The sequence below is a fragment of the Phyllostomus discolor genome, chromosome 9, assembly GCF_004126475.2.
Source record: "Phyllostomus discolor isolate MPI-MPIP mPhyDis1 chromosome 9, mPhyDis1.pri.v3, whole genome shotgun sequence".
In the NCBI taxonomy this organism is placed as follows: domain Eukaryota; kingdom Metazoa; phylum Chordata; class Mammalia; order Chiroptera; family Phyllostomidae; genus Phyllostomus; species Phyllostomus discolor.
Window position 1 is genome coordinate 102,189,530 of NC_040911.2, and position 22,595 is coordinate 102,212,124.

Genomic DNA, 22,595 nt, shown 5'->3' on the forward strand with positions numbered 1-22,595 from the left:
CCGAGACACTGCCTCCTTGTTAGCGGCCGGGGGCCGCGTCCTGAGACGCAGGTGCGTGGGCAAGAGCTCCGGCGGCCGGGCTTTGTGTCCCCGGGGCTGCAGGCCGCCCAGATGTGGGGCGGGGGTGGGGCCCGGAGAAGGACTGCCCCGCCAGATTAAACACTTCGGTGTCAACATGTGCGAGGTGTTGCTCGAACAATGTTATCATTGTGAATTGAATGGACCGAAGGGTTTAGGGGCTGGGGCGGGGAGAGGGGAACAAAGATGGGTTTAATTATCTCCAGGGCCGGAGCCAGCCGTTCGCCTAAAGAGACCCAGACGCTCGCTCGCTCGCGGGGAAGAAAAACGGGCTGTAAGTGCCTGTCAGTGTTTCCGACAGAAACCGGGGCCGCGGGCCCTCACCCACAGGCGCCCCACCTCCTCGGGGCAGGAACTCGGCCCCCAGGGGCCTCTGGGGCCCAACCCCATCCTTGGCTAACTGAAAAGTGAGGGGGGAAATGGGCACTAGTTACAATTTTCAGCTAAAGCAGCCACTGTCCACCAGGGGCAATGGTGGCCTCGCCCTCCCCCGTCAAGGGACACAGGGCACTGCCTGGGTTCAGGGGGTGGCTTTGTGCTACCAGCGTCCGGTGGCGGGGGATGTGGCTCAACGCCCTGCCCGGGACAGCCTCACGGCAGGGAGCGGCCCAGCTCACTGTCCCCCGGGCCGAGGTCAGGGTCCCCGAGCTCACAGGCAAACCGCAGGGGAGTCGGAAACCCTGGGTGGTGGTCCCCCCTCTGGGCTCTCGGCTTGTGGCAGGGGACCCCGGGCTCTCCGGGTCTCTCAGCTTTCCCCTCTGCAACAACGGGGTGGGTTTCACCAGTGTGAAATCCTTTCTCCTCTCATAGGTTGTGCCTGATACAGTCGCCAACCGATGTCGCCATACACACACACACACACACACACACACACACACACACACATATGGTCAGGCTGGCACTTCCGAGTTTGAGTTCTGCATCTGTGCCAGCCACTAGGGCTGCCCCGAGCCACGTGAGTCCACCGAGCCCCGGCCGTGGGGCCGGCGTGGCTGGGAACTCAGCATTCCCACTCATTTCCGTGCGTGGCGTTAAATCTACACAGCCCCTCGGGCCCCGGGGCTCCTGTCCTGGACGGCACGGACGCCGAGGCCTGGCAGCGTCCCAGAAAGCCCCGTCTCGCAGTGCCGCCCTGCGGAGTCAGCGCGCTGACGTAAAGGCGGCCCGGAGCCACGCCAGGACGCACAGACCTTCTTGCCAGCCAGCGCCCGAGAGTAGGTTCTCCGGGAGGGACGAGCAGCGATCCCCTCGGGGAGAGGCGCTCCACGGAAGGGGGGAGAAGTCAATTCCGGATTGTGCGCCAGGCCCGGGGTGGACACAGGCAGCTCCGTGGGTCTCGGTTCTGCCTGAGAAACAGGCACGAGGACCCAAGCTTGTCGCTGGGGGAAGGACACCACCCTGGACAACCATCAGACCCACCAAGTTCAGGGGCGCCAGGGGCAGGGGCTTGGCTCCAGGACTTGGGCCCTGTGGCCCCTTGCACTTGGTGGAGGTGGGCTCAGCTGGGTGGTCACAGCCCCCAGCCTCCCCACAGCCTCCCAGCCCCTCTCCTGTCCCTCCTGGAACTACCGCGACTCTCGTCGTTTCACTGGTGGGGCTGCAGAACTGTCTTCCAGGTTTTACCTCCGACAGTGAGACCCGAGTGGGGAGGGGACACACACAAACACGGCCATCCACCGTGGGGCGGGGCTCGGGTGGGGCGTGGGTCCCCACCTCCCCACCCTCCCGCCCACCTGGCGCTCAGCGAATCACTCCTCATCCGTAAACACGGGAGGGTCATGAGAACGGCACCGGCTCTGGCAGGTCGCTTCCCGGTGTTTTTAATGAGGGAGGCCTAGGATCATGGGTGTCTCACATGTGTGCGGGAGACACCCCTGCTGCCCGTCGGGTCCCCACTCAGAGGACCGCTGGCACGGAGGATGCCTGCACAGCATCGGCGCACAGTGGTGGCCGTCACTGCTGTGCCATTCTGCACGGCACCATCCACGCACTCCCGGGCCCGGCGCGGGCAGGGCCCCAAGGATCCCAGTGAAGAGATCTGGAAACGTGCCCCTCGGGGCAGAGAAGGGCCGGGGGACTGACCTACAGCCCGGGTTGGAGTGCAGGCTTGCCCATCACCACCAGCGACTCGGGACAAGGTAAGCCACCCCTGGGAGGCTCAGCGCTCCCCACTCCAAAAGATGGGGGCATTCACAGGCCCAGGTAAGGTGGCTATTGTGCAAATTCAAGGAGACAGAGGCTGGCCACCATGGGGCCCTGGGAGCAGCCGGGGTGGGCAGAGGGGCTGCTACGGTGACCCCCTTTCCCAGGACGGGAGGGCGCCTGCCCGGCCCCTCCCCCACAGCAGCCAGAGCCCTGGGTCAGCTGGGCAGGCACAGCTGGTTTCAGGTACTTTAGAAGCAAATCAAATCAAATGAGAATTTATAATCCTTCCTGAGGTCTGGGTTCCATCAACCTAAACTCATTAGGCCCCGGCGGTGCAGGTGCAGCAAAGGAAAAGGTTGTTCTGCGTTCCCTTCGAGCCGGGCTCCCGTCTCCCTTTCAAAATAAGAGTCTTCGAGAGCCTCGTCCGTGCTGCGGTCACAGTTCTAAGAACCTACGCTTGAACTCCCCGGCTGAACAATCACAACACCCTCAAAACTGCACTGTCGTCCTTCGAACCTAGTTCTGGCAAAGGACGAGGAATCCGAGAGCAAACCAAAGACTGGTTTTGAAATGACACTTGGGGGTCCTCGGCTGAATGCCCCCAGCAGAGTGGCCAACAGACCTCCCGTCTGGGCTGAGGTCATCCGTCCAAATCATTGGAAGTGATCAGCAGTGATTTCAGCAAGTTCCTGTGCAGGGAGACCTACACAGGGTTTTACAGCAGGCGGGGCTAACCCACGGATTCAGAACACAGGGCGGCCATCGCCCTGGGGTGAGGGTGGGAGGGGCTTCTGGGAGGTCGGGGTCCCTGGTGGGGGGGCACCGGTTACCCAGATGTGTTCACGCGGCCAACACCCCTCGCTGTTCCCAACTTGTGCACGGCTCTGCACGCCCATCACACTCCAATCGACAGTCTGATTGCTAATAAACGAAGGCTGGCTCGCCCCGTGTCCAGCTCTACCCAAGGGGTCCTCGTTTCCTTATCTCCTCCAGCAGAGGAGCTGCAGCCAATGCAGGGAGCGCTCTGTGGGGGGAGGACACCTCCACCGTCACCAGTGTGACATCTTGGTTCCAGGACCTCAGATACTCAAGGAAACGGGGCGTGATGCCTAAAGCGTGTCGCTATGAAACCTTCATGAGGACCCCTTGGGTAGAGCACAGGACCCCCCCCTTGAGAAGCCTGTTTACTAACCTGCTCCAAACCCCTCCTCCTCCAAGGAGCCAGTCCAAGAGGGAGGGACCAGTAATGACACCCCTGAGTTCAAACACACTCCCTGGCTCTCCTGGGCCAGCTTCTCTGTGCTCATGCTTTCTGGTCCATAAAATAGGTAGGGTAATACTAGCCCCCACCTGAATGGTTGTCATGGAAATTATTAATTAATTATCATGAGAATGGCTAGCTATATTAGAATGGCACAGCTATAACTGGATAGTTGGCACTCCCCTCCCCCACCCTAGCCCCATCTACAGGAGGCCAGAAGCGGACCCCCCGCAACATTGTCCATGTAGCTTGATCTGCCTTCTGGACCCCACTGACCCACGGGTGAGCACGTGATTCAGGCTGCCTACAAGTCTCTCCCCAGGAATTTTAGTTGGGTGCGGTAGCTCGACCGTGTCTTCAAGAACTCGAGTGTCTTCTGTGTTTTGGTTCTGCTATTGTCCGCACATTGGTGCTCAATCCTCGGGTTTGTTGCCTCGTGGTCACAAAATGGCTGCCGTGGCTCCGAACGTCACAGAACCGCATTCAAGGTAGGAACAAGGGGGAAAGGAGAGACGGTTCTGTTTGCTCAGCTGTCTTGCATCAGGAAGCAAAGCGTTCAGAGCCACCTCGCACCCCATTCTGCCCCTAGCAGACCGCCTCGTGGGTCTCACCGGCTATAACAGCACCCGTGGCTGCTCCAACCAGCTAGGGAAGCGGGGAAAGCGGGCTGGCGGCTAGCCAGATTGCCGGTGGGTCTGGACGGCTGACTCTCTCCCAGTGCGGCAGAGAGGTGAGGGGGGCGCTGTTTGGTGCAGAGCTGAGAGATGTGGAGAGAAGAACCCCTGGACCCTCTAAGGACCTTCCAGTTGCTGGTGAGTCTTTTCCCAAGGCTTGGGAATGCATTGTTTTTCCTCCTTAAAGTAGTTTGAATGTATTTGTTTTGCTTACAACCATCAAATTCTGTGCACGGATTTGGTTCATGCAAACAAGCCCTGAGAGTAGCTTCTACCGCCTCTCCCCCGGACCATCGCTTCCAACCAGCGGGCCTAAGGACACAGCAGACACTTGGGTGGCAGTGCTTCTTGCAGACAAGCCTGAGTAACCCGGGCGCCCAGGCCCCACAGACCGGAAAGGTCCTTCCAGGCTGCTGCTGGGCCTACGCGGCTCCCCCGGGGCAGGCCTTTCTCCCCCAAGCAGCTCTCCGCCCTCGGGGAGCAAACAATGGCGCAGATTCTTAAAATGCCTGGAGTGCCTTGATCTGTTCATCCTCTCCCCAGCGGGAAGCGGGAGCCACCTGTCTGTCCCTCAAGCAGGACTCAGACCACGCCCCGCCCTGGCGTCTGCTTCTTCCCAGGGGACCGTGATGCGTGACCCGCTCGGGTCATTTCCAAGAACTTCTGCCCCTTAACTAAGGAGATCGGGAGAGGTCCGTAAACACAGCCAAGTTTGTTTTCAGCAAGCACCTGGCTGCCGGCCGGAGTCCCACTCGCGCTGCAAAGTTAGGGTTAAAGCTGTGCCTACTCGCAGGTTTGCGTTTAAAGAGAAACGAAAGTCTCTCTCCAGGGTGCAGAGGGCCTGGCTGCACTGAGGTCGACACGCCACCGTTCTTCTGCACGGATTCTCACTGGCACAGTTACCTGGGCACTTGGGAAACTAGAATGGGGCCTCTATTTACCTGGGCAGAGAGTTGAGCCAAAATACATGTGCAAATAACTTCTAGAAACCCAGCTACAGGTCCCATAGACAACAACAAGAAGGAGGGGGAGAGAACGATACACCATTTGAATGTGGCTGCCTAGCAACCACTTCCAGCACGCTTCCCTCCTCCGCCTCCCCCTGTGGTGGCCACGGGTCAGTTTCGTACCTTCCCGCCCTTCCTTGCAGCAAGACCTGGCCTTATGGACCAGTCTGGCCCGTGGGACTTAAGGAGTCTCCTAAAGAACTTCTAGGAAACCAAGGGATAGATAAGCAAGGAGAAGTCTTTGGATACTTCCCTTTGTTCTGCCTTAACTATGAGGCTGTATGAGGCAGTGATGATGTGTGGGGCTGTGGCAGCCGTCTCGCAACCATGAGGTAACGGGCATGAGGAATTTCAGGATCATGGAGGGAAGCTGGAAAGATCATGGATAACTGGATGATATTACTGGGCTGCTGTCCCAAACTTGGGATGACCTCCCCGAGGGCTTGCCGTTATGGGGGATAATGACACGTTTTTGGTGCTTCGGTGGGTGTTCTGTGACTTAGAACAAGTTGTAAATGAGACATCCTTCCTCTCCGTGGGAGCAGGGAGCATGCCTCGGGGGTATTTGTCTCGCAGCACCTCTGCCCCTGAGGGTGGTGCTGGTGTCTAAAGACAAGCATTTTGGTACAATATGGGCCCTAGACTCAGACCAATTATTCCGTCTCGCGTGCCAAGGGGGAAGCAGCAATCCACCCCAGCGCGGGAGGAACACCGGCGGCGGGGACCCACCCCAGAGACAGAGCGTCTCCGTCCAACAGGTAGCTCCCGCAGGGATTTCAAAGGTGGTTTCCTCTGCGCCCACTCTCTGCCCTGGCCCTGGCCCCTGTCTTCAGCCCAGCCCCGAGGGAGGGACGGCGACACCTCACTCATTGTTTGCCAGTGTCCAGGCCTCTTGTCAGAATCTGTCGTGAGAGTTGAGTGAATAGCACAAACATCATTTTTTAATGGGAAGCAACTTAGGGAAATGCAGTCTTGAATACGAGGGCCCGAGCTGGACTTAGGGCGGGACGTCTGGGCACCCCCATGACTTGCAACTGGCAGAGTGACCGGGACACCAGGCAAGAGTCCACTGTCATGGCCACAGAAGGTACTAGAAGACGCTGTGCAGCCAGAGGGGGGACCCTAGGTGCAGCCTCCATTTACGAGAGCTCCCTGCCATGATCTCATTGACCCTGGCCACCCTGGGCCCTGAGCCACCCCTCTTAGAGGGGAACTGGAACAGACTGAATTACGTCCCCCCAAAATCCATGTGCTGGATGGAGCTCTGCCCCCCGACATAGCTGGCATTTGGAGATGAGGCCTTCGGGAGACCCTAGGGTGAGACGAGGTCATCAGGGCGGAGTCCCTGCCAGGGAACTCGCTCCCTTATAAGGAGAGGAAGAGGTCAGAGACCACCCCGCCCCCATCGCTCCCTGGCAGCCCCCGCCCCCAGCAAGGACACCACCGCAAGGATGTGTCCGATCTGCAACCAGGTGGAGAGAAACAGACCCGACCCGGCTGGGACCCCAATCTGGGACTCCCAGCCTCCAGAAGGGGAGAAATGAGTGTCCGTGGTTGAGCCCACCCAGGCTGGGGGGTTCTGTTGTGGTGGCCACCTGGGCTGCCCAGCACGGAGGCCACCAAGGGCCAGAGTGTTTCAGAACCTGCAGTGACTTGCCCGAGGTCACACACCAGTGACCTGGGACTCAAGGCCAGACCTGGTGTGCACAAAGCTGGGCAAGGTCCCGGGTTTCCCACGTGTAAAAGCAGAGGCAGGACTCACGCTATTGGGTGAATGGCTGGTGTAAGTGGGTCGTCACTTGAGATGGAAAGACGTCAGTGGTCCACACCAAAATGAGGGGGGTGCAGGGAGGCGGGAATGTCGCCGTACTGAGTCTACCAAACAGCAGGGTTTAGGAAAGAGAGACAGAGGACAATGTCACCGTGACTGATTGATTGATTGATTGCTGTTAAGAGTGGGCCAGCCCACAGTCAAGGGCCTGAATCTGAGGGGGGCGTTTGTGCCCTGAGCTGACAGGCACGCCCAGGTCCCTGCCACTCAGCGTTTACTTAAAACCGATGGACACAGCTGTGAGTCGGCACCAGGCAGCTTTCTAGAGCAGCAGGGTCGGTGACAACAAAACCAGCTTCCTGGTGCGTCCTGCCCTTGATCAACACATCTGGGCCCCCCCCCCACTTCGGCAGGGGTACCAGCCTGACCCACACCCCTGCTCTGGTCCCGGAACGAGTGGACAGCGGATCCCGCCGCCCCGCATGCCAAGACGGCAGTGGCCCTTGGGACCCACACGGGCAGGCTGGCCCCGGAGTGGCCCATGTTTGGCCTGGCCGGTGCCTGTCTCGGCCAGCAGCTGACCTTACGGGAGCCCGATGCCATGCAGTGGGAGTATCTCGGGAGAATGTTTTGCCAACAGACACGGGTGGGGACTGCCGGGACGAGGGGAGCGGAGGAAGAGGCGTGCACAGTTCTCCGGGCCTCGACGGGGGTTCACAGTGCGGGTCCCACACCAAAGACGCCGAGAAGTCTGCAGAAAGACCCGTTGAAACCAGAGTTTTCTCAACTAGCAGCAGCTCCTCTGGCCATCGGGGAGGAGACAGGGTGTCTGCGTGTCCCTGGGTGTCTCAGAGGGACACAGGGGCAGATGAAACGCAGGCTTTTTAAAAGTATTAAAGTGTTTTTTACCCTTTCCCAGGTAAGGGGTACAGACCGCCTAAAGCAGGAGGGGTCAGCGAACTTCTGGAATGGGCCACAGAGGACACATTCTGGCCCCTGGAGGACGTATAGTCTCCATGGCGACACCGCCCCATCCCTGAAGTGTGAGAGTGCCCAGGCGCTGCGCCCACGCCCACTGGTGAGCATATTCCGACAAAGCTCCACAGACGTGGGGCCCGTGAAAAACTGTTGTTCTTTCGATTAGGAATCACCTTTCCAAAGGTGCAACAGGGCTTCTCGCCAACACAGACCGCAGGCAGGGACCCTGCTGGGGTGCCCTCCACGCTGCAGGGGGGCTCAGGGAAGGCAGCCGCCCCGCCCACCCTCCTTCGCCCCACCCAGGGACCGGCGGGGGAGGGAAGCAGGTGAGAGGGGTTTTGCCCTGTGTCCTCCCGAGGAAGGCTGGGGGTGGGGGAGCGCCCGTTCCGAGGGTGTGTTTAGTGATCTCTCGGTGTCATCGGGCCAAAGGCACCGTGAGAACGCTCTGCTCCCTGGGAGGATGCGGCCCTTCAGGGCTGTGCCCTCCACATCTGTCCCCAGGGCGTGGGACTCGCAGGCAGGGCAGGGGTGAGCTGTGATAACCATCGGGGCTCCCTTCAACCGGAAAATAGCCCCTGCGCCTGGAAATGCCGCTTTCTCCACTCGCCACCCTCCATGGGCCAGTGGGTTTGAAGCAAAGGCGCTCCGATCCGTCTCCGAGTTTGAGGAAAGTGACTTTACACCAGGGGCTCTCAATGTGGGGCGGCGGGCCCCCCCCCCAGGGACGCCCCTGGCATCTGGTGGGCAGAGGCCAAGGAGCCGATACCCTGAAAACCCAGAAGGCCCCCCAGCCGAGAAATGCCAGGCTAAATAAACACGTCGGTAGCGCCAAGGCCGGGAGACCCTGTCCTAAACCTGCCTAAAAACGGCACTTCCAAACTTCTGGGGTGTTTGGGCCGCGAGATCCCTGGAGATTTCTCGATCCCCTTTCTCCCCCCTCCCTGCCCAACCCTGCCCAACCCCCACCCCCAGCAGATTAAGACAATGAGGCGCTCAGGGTTGGGGTAGGTATAAGCAAGTAGCTTCATTTATTGTTTCCTCCTAAAGGAAATGACCAACCCGCACCTCCACCCTATAAACATTTACTAGCCCCGGAAGGTTCTGAGGCCCCACTGCCATTTTTAAAGGGCTCCTCTCTCCACCAGTGTTAGGTCAAGTTAGTCAGCAGTGGAACCTGAGAAGGGGGAAGCCGGTGGGGGGCATTTTACGAAGTTCAGGACCAAGAGGAAAACCGAAAACCCCGAAACGACCCCCACACCCCTCTCTTTCTCGCTCGTAAACCAACGACTGCTTTATAAGGGGCTTCTTATGAACAGAAACGGAGTTTTAAAGGTCTCAGGGCACAGCCGCGCAGGGTTTGCTGGCTGAGGCCCCATCATGTTCGTGGGTCTGTGGATGGATGCGTTACTGGCCTTTGGGGTGTGGTGCCCTGAACGCACGTGAAGGCCGGCCCTCCGGGATCCAAGCTTTGGAAACGGGGGCACCACCGATAGCCAGCATCCCTCCCTCCCTGCCTCCCTCCAGCAGGGGGGCTTTCTGGGTTGCGGGGGCTCGGAGGAATGCAATCACAAAGAATGCAGACAAAAATGCAACCAACATCCAGCTACCCACACTAACGATTAACGAGGCTTAATATAGTGGTTGCTTTTTTTTTTTTCCTCCTAAGGAAGCCTTTTATTTTAGAATAACTTCCGATTCACAGCAAAATTACAAAGATAGTTCCGAGTTCCCGAGTACCCCGGCCCAGCTTCCCCCCGACGTAAACATCTTCCACGACCAGGAGAGACTTGTCAAAACTAAGAAACTAACACCCGTGGGCCACTGTTAACCAAACTCTAGATGTTTTCGGGCTGCCCCAGTTTTCGCCGCCAATGCTGTCGTTCTGCTCCAAGATCCGGTCCGGAAGCCGACACGGCACTTCCTGATGGTTTCCTGTGGTTCCGAGGAAGAAAACTGGACAGGAACAGCGGGCGTGTGTTTGAAGGATGTCCCCAGCCCCAGCCCTCGCCTGCCTCCCCTCCCCGGGGGGCAGCTGGTGCGGGTCCACAGGCTCGCTGCGTGTGTGGGTGGGAACCCGCCAACCACATCCAGGATCCTGTGGTGCCCCTGTGCGTGTGCTCTGACCGGGGACAGACGGTGACACCCTAAACCTCCTTCTGCAACGGGCTGTCTGCTTTGAGTCTGTGTGGACCCATAAAAAGGCAGAGCTTGTGTGCCCTTCCGGCCATTCCCGGTGGCTGCGTAAACTCATGACACGCTTACTTCTCCGATCCCCTGCCTGTGGGACGTTTAGGCTGCAGCTGACGTTGTGCTGTTACAGACAGTGTGCGGCACTTACTCCAGGACACGTGGCGCACGCCATCCCCAGGGTCTTTTCTAGACAGCGTCTGGAGGTATTGCTATTAAAGCATCCGCCTCTAGCCCTGGCCGGTGTGGCTCAGTGGACTGAGAGCAGGCTGCAAACCGAATGGTCGCTGGTTCGATTCCTGGTCAGGGCACATGTCTGGAGTGCGGGCCAGGTCCCCAGTGGGGGGCACGTGAGAGGCCACCACACATTGATGTTTCTCTCCCTCTCTCTCTCCTTCCTTACCCCTCTCTCTAAATATAAATCTTTAAAAAATTTTTTTAGACAAACAAAAAGAAATCCACCTCTGGGAAAAAAAAACATCCCCCTCTGGCTGCCCCCGGACTCTCCCCACCCAGGGTGTGGGAGCACGTGGGAGCCCCAGAGCACGGGCACGCAGGGCCCTCTGCCCCGACGGTTACATCGCGCCGCAGAAGCCGAGGGGAGGGAGGGAGGGGCCGAGGAGAGGGAGGCTGTCGCCATGAGCAGGTGGATAACAAAGAGGAAGGTCTGAGCTGCATGTCTGGATCTTACTCTTCAGGGCACCCACCCACCAAGGCAACACCCAGGGTTCAGCGTCTGTCCCGGGGACCCCCTACCCCGCTCGCGTACCCCGCTCACGGGGCCAGGAGGAAAGAGGGGATGGCTTTGCATTCCACAAGAGCCGGATCCCAAAGCCAACCCGCCGCCTCCTGGCTCTGCAAGGGCGGGGCCGACCATCTGCTCACCCCCCAGACGGGAACAGCGCTTGTTCTGCAGGGCGTGGGGGGAAGAGGTGAGGGGCCGGACGAAGAAGGCGGTGGGAATCCATTACTGCTACAGAGGGGTCTCGACTCGCCCCTCCCACCGGGTCACTGGCATTTCGCACGGTGATGCACCTAGATAATGAAGGAGTCTCGGAGTCTGGTGTCTAGGTCCAGCCATGCAAGGTCCTGCCGGGACTGGGAAGTGCCCCCAAGGTCCCCGGGGGGGGAAGACACGGGTCCGAGAACGCAGCCACACCCTGCTCAGGCGGACCCGCGCCAACCGGGACAAGCGCCCGCAGCGGTACCGGCACCGGAGTCAGGCCCCTGACCTCTCCGGGTCGCGGAGCAGCAAACTGAAGCTAAAGCTCACTGTTGCTGAAAGACCAGTCCTGAAGAGGCAGGACATTTTACAAGCGGGGCCGGAGAGAAGTGGTTATTCTTGCTGAACCACGAGAATAGCTCAGTGCTGCAGGAGCTCCTGGAAACCCTGGTCTCCAAAGTGGGGTGCAAGCAAGCACCAGGGAGAGGCCGGAGGGATCGGTCAGGACACGGGGGGGGGGGGGGACTACCACAATTACAACTAAGTGAACCTCAAGGACCGCCGGGCGTCAGGGAAGGTGGAAACGGGCAAGCTGAGCTTCGAGGACAATCTCCGCTTTACCGGGGAGCGAGGTTTAAAAGCAAGGATCTCGTTTCAGTCACGAAAGCGACAGCTCCCTGGTTCCATTCCCACCTCTTAATCCGGTGAGACGGCCTTCACTTGGGGGAGTGTGGGAGTCACTAGCGCTCTCCAAGCCAGGGGTGGACCTGTAACCTCCTACCCACTTTGGGTCCGGTTGAGCCCTGTGACTGGCTCCGACCAACGAAATGTGAGAAGCGTTGGGTCACTTCCAGGCAAAAAGCTCAGAGGCGCCCCCCCACCCCCCACGCACAACACACACGGTCTGCTCCCTCTGGCGTAATAATCGGTGACCTTCAAAAGGGATCCGAGCGCCTTCCCAACCCACGGCGGAGCTGTAATTTAGTATACAAGGGCAACAAGCCTACTGAGATCGCGGAGTTCACTGTCATCACATAATAAATCCGTTTATGTTGACGAGACAAAGGAAGGACCAAAAGGATCAGACTTTCAGACCCGACCTTGAGCTCGCTGACCCCAAGCTGCCGAACCAGGACTCTGAAAGACCCGACTGGGTCGATGCCGACAGCTTCAGCGATGGCGAGATGAGTGACCTGTCCCCGGGATTACAATGAGAATCTGCATTCACGAATGATCAACGAGTTAAAATGTGTATTGGGTAGCATTAGAGTTTTGGGTTGTTTTTATGAGTGCCTCCCGGTTAGATTTTCTGTTTTTGTCTTTGTGTTATTGAGAACAAGCTATCGTAACGGCTATACTTTCAGGGATCATGTCTACAGTTCGTTACTAGGACAAGCCGTCGTAAACCAAGAGTGGTACAACGTATTCCGATTTGGAGTGTGTACTCAAAAACTTAGCCCTGGCTGGTGCGGCTCAGTGGATTGAGCGCAGGCTGTGAACCAAAGGGTCGCTGGTTGGATTCCCAGTCGGGGCACATGCCTGGGTTGCAGGCCAGGTCCCCAGTAGGGGGCGCACAAGAGGCAGCCACACACTGATGTTTCTCTCCCTCTCTTTCTCTCTCCCTTCCCCCTCTCTAAAAATAAATACCTAACATGAAAAAAAATTATTAGCGGGGATGCCACGTTGAAAACCATCTAGCAAGAATGTCTTAGAACGTCTCTGCGTCCACACGCAGCCGCGGTCTGGACACCTCCTATGCCGTGAGAATTCTGCGAGGCACAGCCAGCCCAGGAGAGGACGCATGTCTGAAAACACAGTCAAGGGAGAGAAAAAAAGTCCTTTATCAAAGGCCAAAACACAAGTCATGGAAACCGCAGAATAACTCGCCTGCCTTTGTGCATATTGTTCAATTGCTGGGCAGATGAGCGCGCCGGAGGCCGCCTGTCATGCTAAGTGCTTAGATTTTTTTCTTCTTCTTCTTCAAACTACATGAAAGCGAGACAGAGGCTGACGTTACAAGACAGCACAGGCCTAACTCCAATGCTTCAAAACATGCAAGCCCTCGGTTCGGGGAAACAGCGCCAGTTTTTATTCACAGCCAAATTTAATTAAGCCAGACAACAAAAGATGGAAACTTGAAAGCGACTCCGGGGAGATAAAGACGTGAAAGAACAACACGTGACCGCTAAGATGCAGCGAAACGTAATCCTCGCTAAGTCAGACTTCTCAAACCGTCCAGAGAGAGCCGATGGGGGTGGGGTGGGGGTGGGGGGGGATGTGTGGGAACTCGGGGAGAGAGAGAGAGCCCACCAGCTGGCTCAGGCCCTGGAGACGGGGTCTCCGTGCTCTGGTCTCCAGAGGCTCCTAAAGGCCCTGAGCCCGTTCCACGGGCCTTGTCACCGCCTGGCCGCAGCTGGGGGCGGGGGGCAGCCCTGCACCTGCTCCCATAAAAAGTTGGGGGGAAGTTGTGTGCCGGTCTGTTCATGAACGCCGTGGGCTCGTCACTCCCTTGAAGGAAAAGACAATTTGTGCTCTGACCGCCTTCCAGCCAAGGGGTGGGAAGAAATACTTCGGCGAGGCGGCTTTTTGAAAGTAAAGCTTCTTTTTATTTGGGAAGAATGTTGGGTGTAGAGAAAAGTGGCAAGACGGTCCAGAGTTCCTGTGTAGCCTTCACGCCAAGGCCCGTTTCCCAAGGCGTGAGGGTTTTCCGACAGCCACTGATGCCGCAAGGGCGAGAAAGAGTTCGCACTGCACACCCCTTACCCTCTTTTGAGTCCCGTGTGCTCACGCGTGTGTCACTGATCTCTGAGTGAGGAGGGGAACGCATGTGCGCACACATCTTTGGGGCCCTGTTCTTGCCATCCTTCAAGTGGCATGGGTGGCTTCGTCTCAGCATTCTAAGGTTCAGTCCGTAAAAACTGAAGTTTGGACTGATGGACCGAAGCGAATAGTGATCTGGCCACACCACAACAAACACCAGAGCTACCATTTACTGTGCACCTACTGTGTGCCAGGCCTCTACACACAGACGTGATACAGGGTTTGTCTCGTCGTGAGGATCTGTGGAGGAGGGGACCGTCCCCCAGCTTTAGAAAACTCGGGGACGTTGAGTGCCTTGCCCAAGGCTGTGCAGCTAAGACGCAGCCCCGGGAAACAGACATGTGGGATTAAGCTGTGTCGAAAGAGAATCACTGTGGATGCCGTGCCACTCTCCCGGGCCAAGTCACACCCTCCGCTGTCACCGAGAACTTCCGTTACACGGCAGGAAAAGCCCCCCAGCCCCCCACCCCATAGATCATCCAGAATTAGCTGCAAAGTGTCAGGGAACTGGGCCAGGCAGCCCCGAGCATGGCGAGTGCTGGAAGGCTTCACCGTGAGGCCCTTTATAGAAAGCCGCAGTTGGCAGCCCCCCGCTCCTGCATGGGAACAAATTAACATTGGCATTCCAAACACAGGAAAGGAAGGAAATTGGAAACACAGTTTGTACTTGGCCAGCCCTTTGAAATACTGTACCAGGCTACCGACATCAATTAATGAAAAGCAAGGCTGTGCTGAGAGGTTCTGGTTTGGAAATGCATTAACACACGTTAAACATGTTTGTACAGGAACCGGATTATAAGCGCCCTGGCTCCAAAACAATAAAGCAATTACCCTAAAACTGGTGCTCTCGGAGTTGTCATTAATTCAATCCACTCCACGCGGATCAGCACGGGCTTTGCGCGGCTCCCAACGCCGCCGCCCGACACGAATGTTGAAAGGACGGCATCGCACGTGCTGGTCGGGGGTTGCACATAAGTAAGTGTCAAACTCCATACGCGCCTAATGTCCCCCGAATCATAAACACTCCGCTCCGGGGGCGGGGGAGCCGTGCACCGCGGCGGCGCTGGTGTGCGTCCGCGCGGCCCTCTCCCATCGGGTTTGCGTCATTTTTTTTCTTCACCGGGGAAGGTTCACTATGAAATATCTGTTCCATATTAAGAAATACCAAGCCCCATTTTTGTCAAATGTTATTTGTCAAATGCCATTTGCTGCGAAGCCCGGAATTCGACGGCAGCCTGAACACGCAGCTCACGGTGGATGGTTCGCGTAATCGCCGCGCCCGCCCACCGCACGGTCTGCAGGGCGCGCGCCCTCCCCGCGTCAACCGTTTCGGCAACTGGCAGCAAGAAAAGCCTCCTCCGGAGCTCTGGAATAAATAAAGCGCCGTGCCTCGGGCGGCCCGCGCGGAGGACCCAGCGTGCTGGGAGAACAGATCAAAACCGCCCGAGAAGCGAGCGCCTGCTTCCCAATTGTGAAGGACCGGCTCCAGAGGAACGAGTTTAGATGCGATGTGAGTGGGTCTCAACGCGTCTGGCGGGCAATGAAAGAACCGGCCGGGTTCTTGAAAGACCAGCGCCCTGGGGCGCTCCACCCACAGCTCTCCCCACCTGCACCTGGTGCACCCAGGGGTCCAAGCGACAAACGTCCCTGAGGTCACCCACCACCCTGCTCCGTCGCCCCGGTGACGTCACCCCCCCAGCAACGCCTCGCGGATCTGGGATCCATCAAGTCGGGGCAATTTGGGTGTGTAAAGCTAAATGTGTTATCATTTTCACCACAAATTAACAGTTTCTATGTAAATATTGGTATTTCCTCACCCCATGAAGGCGCGAGGCGGCGAATGGCACCGGCGCACTTGATTTAAACTAATTAAAAGCAGAGGGTCATGCAATTCAATATATTGATTTTACCAGAGGGACTTAAATCTTTTATAATAAGTGTACACAGCTGCAGGCCTCCCCCACCACCACGCTTGAAAGGCTAATCCTCGCATTCCTTCTGACAATACATGACAGGTCCCACACATCCCCGCCCGTGCCCTCGCCCCCGGTGACAGGGCCAGAGTGCGTTAAGGCGAAACGGTTGCAACTTGCAAAAGGAAAAAAAAAAAGAAAGAAAGAAAGAACCAGAGTGTGTCAACAGCCCCCAGCTAGGTCTAAAGAGCGACTGCAGGGAAATGAACGTGGAGCCGTTTCGTGCAAAGGCCTCCCCATGGAAAGTGCTCAGCTGGTGCAGCGGGTGGGCAGGGTGCGGCGGGGTGGGGCCCGGGGGAGGGCTAGGACACTCTGCGTGTCTTGCAACGGGCCAAATATGACCTTACCCAACAAGGGGAGAAATAGTCAAGTGATAGGGGCGATCAATCAGCTCGGAGGGGACTCTCCCTGGAATGAAGTCATCACTTGTCTCCGAGTGCAGCGGCCACGTGACACTGGCTCACGTCGCAGGCATGCCGGCGGCGCTCGGGGACTCGCACTCCAGCTGGGTTTCTCTGCGCGGTGGCGCGAGGCCCCAGACCCGCAGCGCGCCGGAGCCGCGGCCCGGAAGCGGCTGCTTCTCTCCGTGCGTCCAGAGCGCGGCGTCCCTTCGCCGCCACCGCCCCTGAAATCGATTTGTAGTATCTGGGCCGCCTCCCTTACCCTTCCGATGGGCCACTCCCCAACCAAATGACAAGCCTGGAATAAAGACTAAAAATAGCCACCCGAGCTGGCATCCAGGGCTCAGCCTTAACCTGCTCTCTGGTTCCAGAGGAGAAATTCAAAGAAGATCCAAAAAGTTCAAATCTAGGTCACATAATATCCTTGGGAGAGGGCGGTGGTGGGTGGTGGCGGCGGCGGTGGGGGGGGGGGGAGATCTTTGATTTATAGAAGCAGGAAAACGAGGTTTAAGAGGAGCGATGCGGAAAGGGTTACTGAGCACACGGCCCGCCGCTGGCGCGCTCCTGGGGCGAGGGCGCGCACGCGGCGGGGAGAGGGAGAAGGGACACAGCCTGTGTGACATCTACATTAACCTCTGGCTGCTCACCAGTGAGGGCCGCGCTCCGCGCCCTGGAATGCGGGACGGCCCTTCCAAATCTTAACACAAGCCAGGTTACAGCTGCAGATGCCTGCGGCCCGTGCTCCCTTCCCGGAGCACTCCCTGAAGGAAATTTTTTAAACTGTAACAGAATCTTTCTCTAATACTCTACAGTGGTAGGGCCTGTTCGGAAGGGGCAAAAGGAGAGATCTTAATGCCAAACACTTGTCAGCACAAAAAGGGTCGCCAGATGGTACAAAGGAGAAGTCAAGCAGCCCGAGCCCTCGCCCCTCCTCCGCTGCACCCACAAAAGCCACTTTTATACGCGGAGCCCGATAATGATAGGTTTCCAACTTTCTCTCTCTCTCTCTCTCTTTTTTTTTTAATTTAGCTTCAAAGATTAAACAAAGTGGGTTCCTCCAGAGCCTGAACCGGAGATAAACATGCATTGCACACCCCTCATGGAGGCAGGCTTCTTTCGCCGGATTTCTCCAAAGAAAGAATGGTGGGGGGCGGCGGGGGGAGGTAGGATTTCTGGATTCCGGCGGCAGAATTCACGTTGCTTGGGGACTATTGAAGAGGAGGTAGCCTGTTTCGAATTCCAAAAATTAAGCCTGCACAGGGGAGCCCGGGGCATGTTAATCCAAACCAGTTTACAAGTCCCGCCTTTGAACTCCGAGGGCTCAGGTTGGGACGATGGGAGTGTCCGCCCGGCATCTCCAGCGGGGTCCCCCCGGGCTTCCCCGTGCAGGCCGGTCTTTGTCCCAAGGTGCGGCCTGAAGTCCTCTCTCCCGGCACCTGGTTTTGTCATAAATGCTCCTCCGGTTCCCTCTCCAGTGCAGATCCCACTCGGCCTGGCAAAAAGCTTGAATTCCGCGGACTTACAGGAACAAAACCCAGTCTGGCTGCAGACAGAAGGAAGAACACACGCACCAGGTCTGCAAAAGCCTTCAGAGCCCAGGCAGAGGTCTCCCGAGCCCTGCAGGACAGCACGGTATGCAGTGCTGAGAGGAGGAGGGTCAGCCTCCCCTGCCCCCCTCCCCCGCAAGATCTCCATCAACAGCCCCCCAGAATCCCCCCAGGCCCCCTCACATGATAACAACTAGTGGTTTGATATGGACAAATGACATTTTCTCACTCTTAGGTAAAGTGTGAGACTAAACACACCTTCGGAAAACTTGCTACGTTACAGATCAATGGTTTGCAACTCAAGGAAAAATCGAGTGTTTTCTCAGCAAACTCAACTCCCAGGCAAGTTTCCTGCACGCACCCCCCCCCCCCACACACACACCCGCCCCTGCCCGCACCTCCAACCTCCCCCAAGCCCCTCCTGGGGAGAAATTCCAGGACCGAGGCAGATTGGAAGGGACAGGCAGTTTATCCCCTTGCTGAGCAGAAACAGGTCAAGCTTAGAAGCGGCTACGGAAGAGTCCTGCCAAACTGCACTCCAGGTTTTCACCCCACTAATCACCTCGCGTTTTGGGGGCAGAGAAAGAAAGAAAACAAGGTCAGCGCGCTCTGTGAAAAAAAAAAAAAAGCCGCTCTGCCTTCTAATTTGGAGGGATGTTCCAGAAAGCAGGACCCGAGAAAGTCAGGGCTGTCCCACAAAGCCCCGAGCCAGCCCAGCTGATTAAGAGGCTCAGACAAGCCCGTCTTTGTCCTTTCAAGATGAAAGCAATGGAGCTAACGGGGTTGAAAGGTGTGTGTACAGCCAGGAGAGGAAAACCACCCGGCTGTGGCCTTCCCAGGCAAGTCCCAGCTTGCTCCCCCACCATCAAGGGGAAAAACAGCCATGCCCCAAGATCCCCAGGGGCACCCACTTGGCAACCCAGTCCTTCTCCAGGGGAAGGGGGGTGGGGCGCCTGGGTCTGGCCCGGCTACTGGTCCGCAAGCAGCAGGGGTACTTTGTGCATGGAATTCTCAAAGCCAGGGCTTACAAATACCTTTTTAATGACCCCAGCCAGGCTCCGAAGGCAGCCACCACGACCTGCCTGCATCCGCTGGGAGCCACGGGTACCCAGCCCCACGGCGGGGCCGTAAACCCCGGCCAGAGGGAGGGCCCTGCTTCACCCCCAGCCTCCGAACAGAAACAGAGGTCTGCTTTAATTTACTTATTTCTAGGCAGTTGGGGTTGTTTTTTTTTTCTTTAGTTTCTGGTGTAGGTCGTAAATACACATTGTTAGAGAAAAAGCCACACGGACCAAAGTGCAGACGATGAAAGATCAGACCCCGAGCTCCCATTCCCTAAGCACCCCACCCCGCCCCCAGTTCCGCCCCTCTCCACGGGAAAACCTATTTCCAGGTCCCGGGGTCTTCTTCCCGTGGGAAGGGGTGATGCACCGGCACACAGACCCTCACTGGTCTGCACCTTGCTCTTCCCCACCTCATGCATCTCGGAGACTGCCCTCAGTCAGGACATACCGGGAGCTGCCCCGTTCTCACAGGCTGCTTAGTATAAGTTAAACTTTCTCGAAGTTCCTTAGACCTCTAAGCCTCCCAGCCCTTGCTCGCTGAAGCTCATTTCACTAGTGGATTGTTCGGCTGTTATGAAGGGCAGACAATGGCATCTCGGGCACTGCAGGGACCTTATCTGGAGCCGGAAGCATGGAGGTGGATCCCGGCGTCCCCGCGCCCTCCATCCAGGGCCCCCCCCCCCCCCCGCAGTGCCCAGTGGGGGGCTGGGGGATCATTGTTTCCGTGTTGACACAGCGCCCGTAGGCGTCGAGCTGGCGGTCCTGACTCCGTTCAGATTTTCGCAGCAAGTTACACGTGTAGAAGGAAAGCGGCTCAGGGCACGGCGCTATCGGGCGTGTTATCTCGGAAACCAAATATTTGGTCATCAGCCCTACGCAGCGCTGCCGGGGGTGAGCGGGAGCGAGTCTGGCGAGTGTGCGTGCAGGGATGCAGGCGGCGGCGGCGGCAACCCCTCCGCCGCCCCAGCCTCGCGCCTCCCGGGCCGTCGCGGCTCCAGTCCCGAGCCGGGTCCCCCCAGCCGCCCCCGGTGGCGCCTGCTCGCAGATCCCGCGCCACCCAATCGCCAAAAGCCGTGGTTTGCACGCCACATGTGATAAACGCTGAAAATGGATTCTGCCCGCCCGGGACCTATCATTAAATATTTAAAATAGAAAGCTCGCAATGGCAACGTTTCTTCCCCAGCTCCAGCCAGGAGAGCTCAGAGCGAGGGGGCGCCCGGCGGCCAGGAGAGGGGCCCCGAGGCGCTCGCGGCGCACGGCAAGCTAGGGCGGGCGCTTCGAGAGCGGACAGGTAGGGCTCACCAGGCGGGGGATGGGGAGGGACGCCCGCAACGCCGGGGCCGGGCAGGGCCGAGAGGGACCCAGAAAGGGCGGGAAGGCAGTTTCGCCGAGCAGGGCCCTTTAAATCCAGGTAGAGCGGACGCCCCGGCAGGGCACAGCTCACATGACCAAGTTCCGCGCTTTGAACTGAGCCGCGGCCCGCCTGGCGTCTCCAGCTCCAGAGGTGCGGCAGCCAACTTAGCCCGGAGGGGCCTTCAGACCAGCCCTTCCCTCCCCCAAACTCCCACAGGCAAATGAGCCTGGCTCCCTCTACCTGGGGCGCGCACAACGTGGGGTCCACTGGGACCCTGGGGTAGGGGAGCCTTGGCCAGGCACTACTGGCGAAAACGGCCAGAGTGGGCTGGATGTGAGAGGCGCCCGCCCCCCCCCGCCCTTCGCCGTTCCAAAGCGCCTTCCGAAAAGCGAGACGGTCACCCCCGCCCTCCTGCCCTCACTCACCGAGGTTGACGAAGCTCATGACCATGTCCGCGTCGGTGAGGAAGTGGCTATCTTGCAGGCTGGCCAGAGGGGGGCCCTGGGTGCTGAAGACCGCCTTGTAGGGGTAGGAGAAGCCCTGGCCGTCGGGTCCGCCGCCCTCCTCCACCGCCATGGCATTGTACAGGTCCAGCATGAACATAGGCGCCGAGTTGTGCTTGCCCTGGAGGTGGGGGCGCGGGCGGTGGGGCAAGCCCAAGATGGAGAGGATCTCGCGCTGCATCTCCCGCCGCTCCTGGCTGCGGAGGCTCCGGTGGATGAAGCTCGAGTGCACCTCGTTGTCCAGGCTGAAGTCGGCCAGGGCGGCGCGCAGCAGGAACAGGGGCGCCCAGAGCGCCACGAAGCTGTGGGGCGCCGCGGCGAGCAGGGAGCGCACGTGCATCGCGCCGGCTCTACGCGCCACCCGGGCTCTGGGCACCCGGGACCCGGGCCCGCGCCGCCCCAGGTGGCGAGGGGGACAGGCAGCGGTCCACGCCGCTCGGTCACTTGCAGCAGATGGGCCCCGCGGCGCCCGCGCCGGACATGGCCCCTCCCGGGCCCGCTGCTCTCTGCCGGGACCCCCCCCTCCGGCTCGGTTCTGGCCAGGGGGCCCCTCGCCCCGCACTGGCCCCGGGCGCACCCCTAGGCTTGGAAACCCGCTCGAAAGAGCGAGCGAGCGAGCAAGAAGGCGGACGCGGGTGGGAGGAGCAGCCAGCAAACCTAGGAGCCGGGAGAGCGAGCGCCGGGGAGGCAGCGAGGCGGCGGCGGGCGGGCGCTCCTTCTGCTCGCTGCTCTGGCGCTCTGGCCCTCGGGCGGCGGCGAACCACCCTCTTCCGAACTCCCGCGCCGAGAGCGGGGGCCCCGGGTCGCTCTCCAGGGCCTGCGCGCCCTCGATCGCACGAGAGGCCGCCACGGGAGCCCCAGAGTGGTGCGCGCCGGGGCCGGGGAGGAGGAGGAAGAGGAGGAGGAGGACGGACTTCCAGGGGCCCCTCCCGCGCCCGCGGCCTCCCACCTGCCCTCGGCCCCGCCCTCCCCCTAGCTGCGCCCAATGGGTTCATTCATTCCTTAGAGCGAGCTCTGCAAATATTTGTCGAGTGCCCACGGGGTGCCCAGCGCCTGGCCGGCCGCCGCGGGGGTGCGGAGGGAGGAATCCGTGGCGGCCTCCCCTCCCCTCCCCGGACTGGCAGTGCGGACCGGGAGGGAGGCCAGAGCGCGACCCTGGAGATTCGGTCGCGGTGCAGGACGCCGGGGGAGTGCCTAAGGTGCGCCGGAACCTAAGGCTTCCCAAAGGAGGCGACCCCTCGCCCCTCTCGACGCTCTGCCCGGCTTTACCCCAGCCGCTCTGACCCCTCGGCGCCTTCCCAACTCCTCACCCGCGAGTCTTTTTGCACGTGCCATTCTCTCTGCCCGGAACCCTCCCCCCTCCCTGGATCCCTCCCCCACCACCTCCATCAGTGCTGAGGCTGACCGACCCTCCCCCAGCCCAAGGCGCCACTCAGGTGCCCCTTCCTCCTGGAGGCCTTCCCAGACCAGCACCGCTGGAGCCACTGCTCTGCCTCACCCCTCACACACTTGTTTTATTTTCTGTAACTCCTCTCGCTGTCTGCAATTACCGTCCGCGCTCGTCTTGCTTTCCTTGTTGCCTTGTCTCCCTCACTGGAAGGGGACCGACCGCTGGGGCCAGGGGGTGGGGTGGGGTGGGGTGGGGGAGAAGCCAAGCTGGTGCTTTTCTTGGTTGCCCTGGACCCGCAGGGACTTGAGCCTAGGGCCTGGCAGCCACGGCGGCTGCACAATCACTTGTGTAACACGCAAACGAAAGCGTGCAAGCTGGAGAATTCCTCCCTGGCTCCTCCCCCTCGGGGCTCTGTTTATTTCCAGCCACACCCCCGCCTGAGACCAGAGACCCGAGCCCACGGCTCTCTGACCTTCCCCACCAGCCCCTGCCCAGCACC

The 22,595-nt window shown here is 59.3% G+C and overlaps 1 protein-coding gene across 1 annotated transcript in view; it reads right to left on the reverse strand.

The window, feature by feature from the left end:
• The window catches only part of BMP7 (bone morphogenetic protein 7), a 68,195-nt gene extending 46,590 nt beyond the window's left edge, over window positions 1–21,605 (reverse strand). The window contains exon 1 of the mRNA XM_028524116.2: window positions 20,629–21,605. Coding sequence (XP_028379917.1) covers window positions 20,629–21,046 — 418 coding nt within the window. The 5' untranslated portion in view covers window positions 21,047–21,605. The remainder of the gene's footprint in view (window positions 1–20,628) is intronic.
• Window positions 21,606–22,595: the final 990 nt, after the last annotated feature.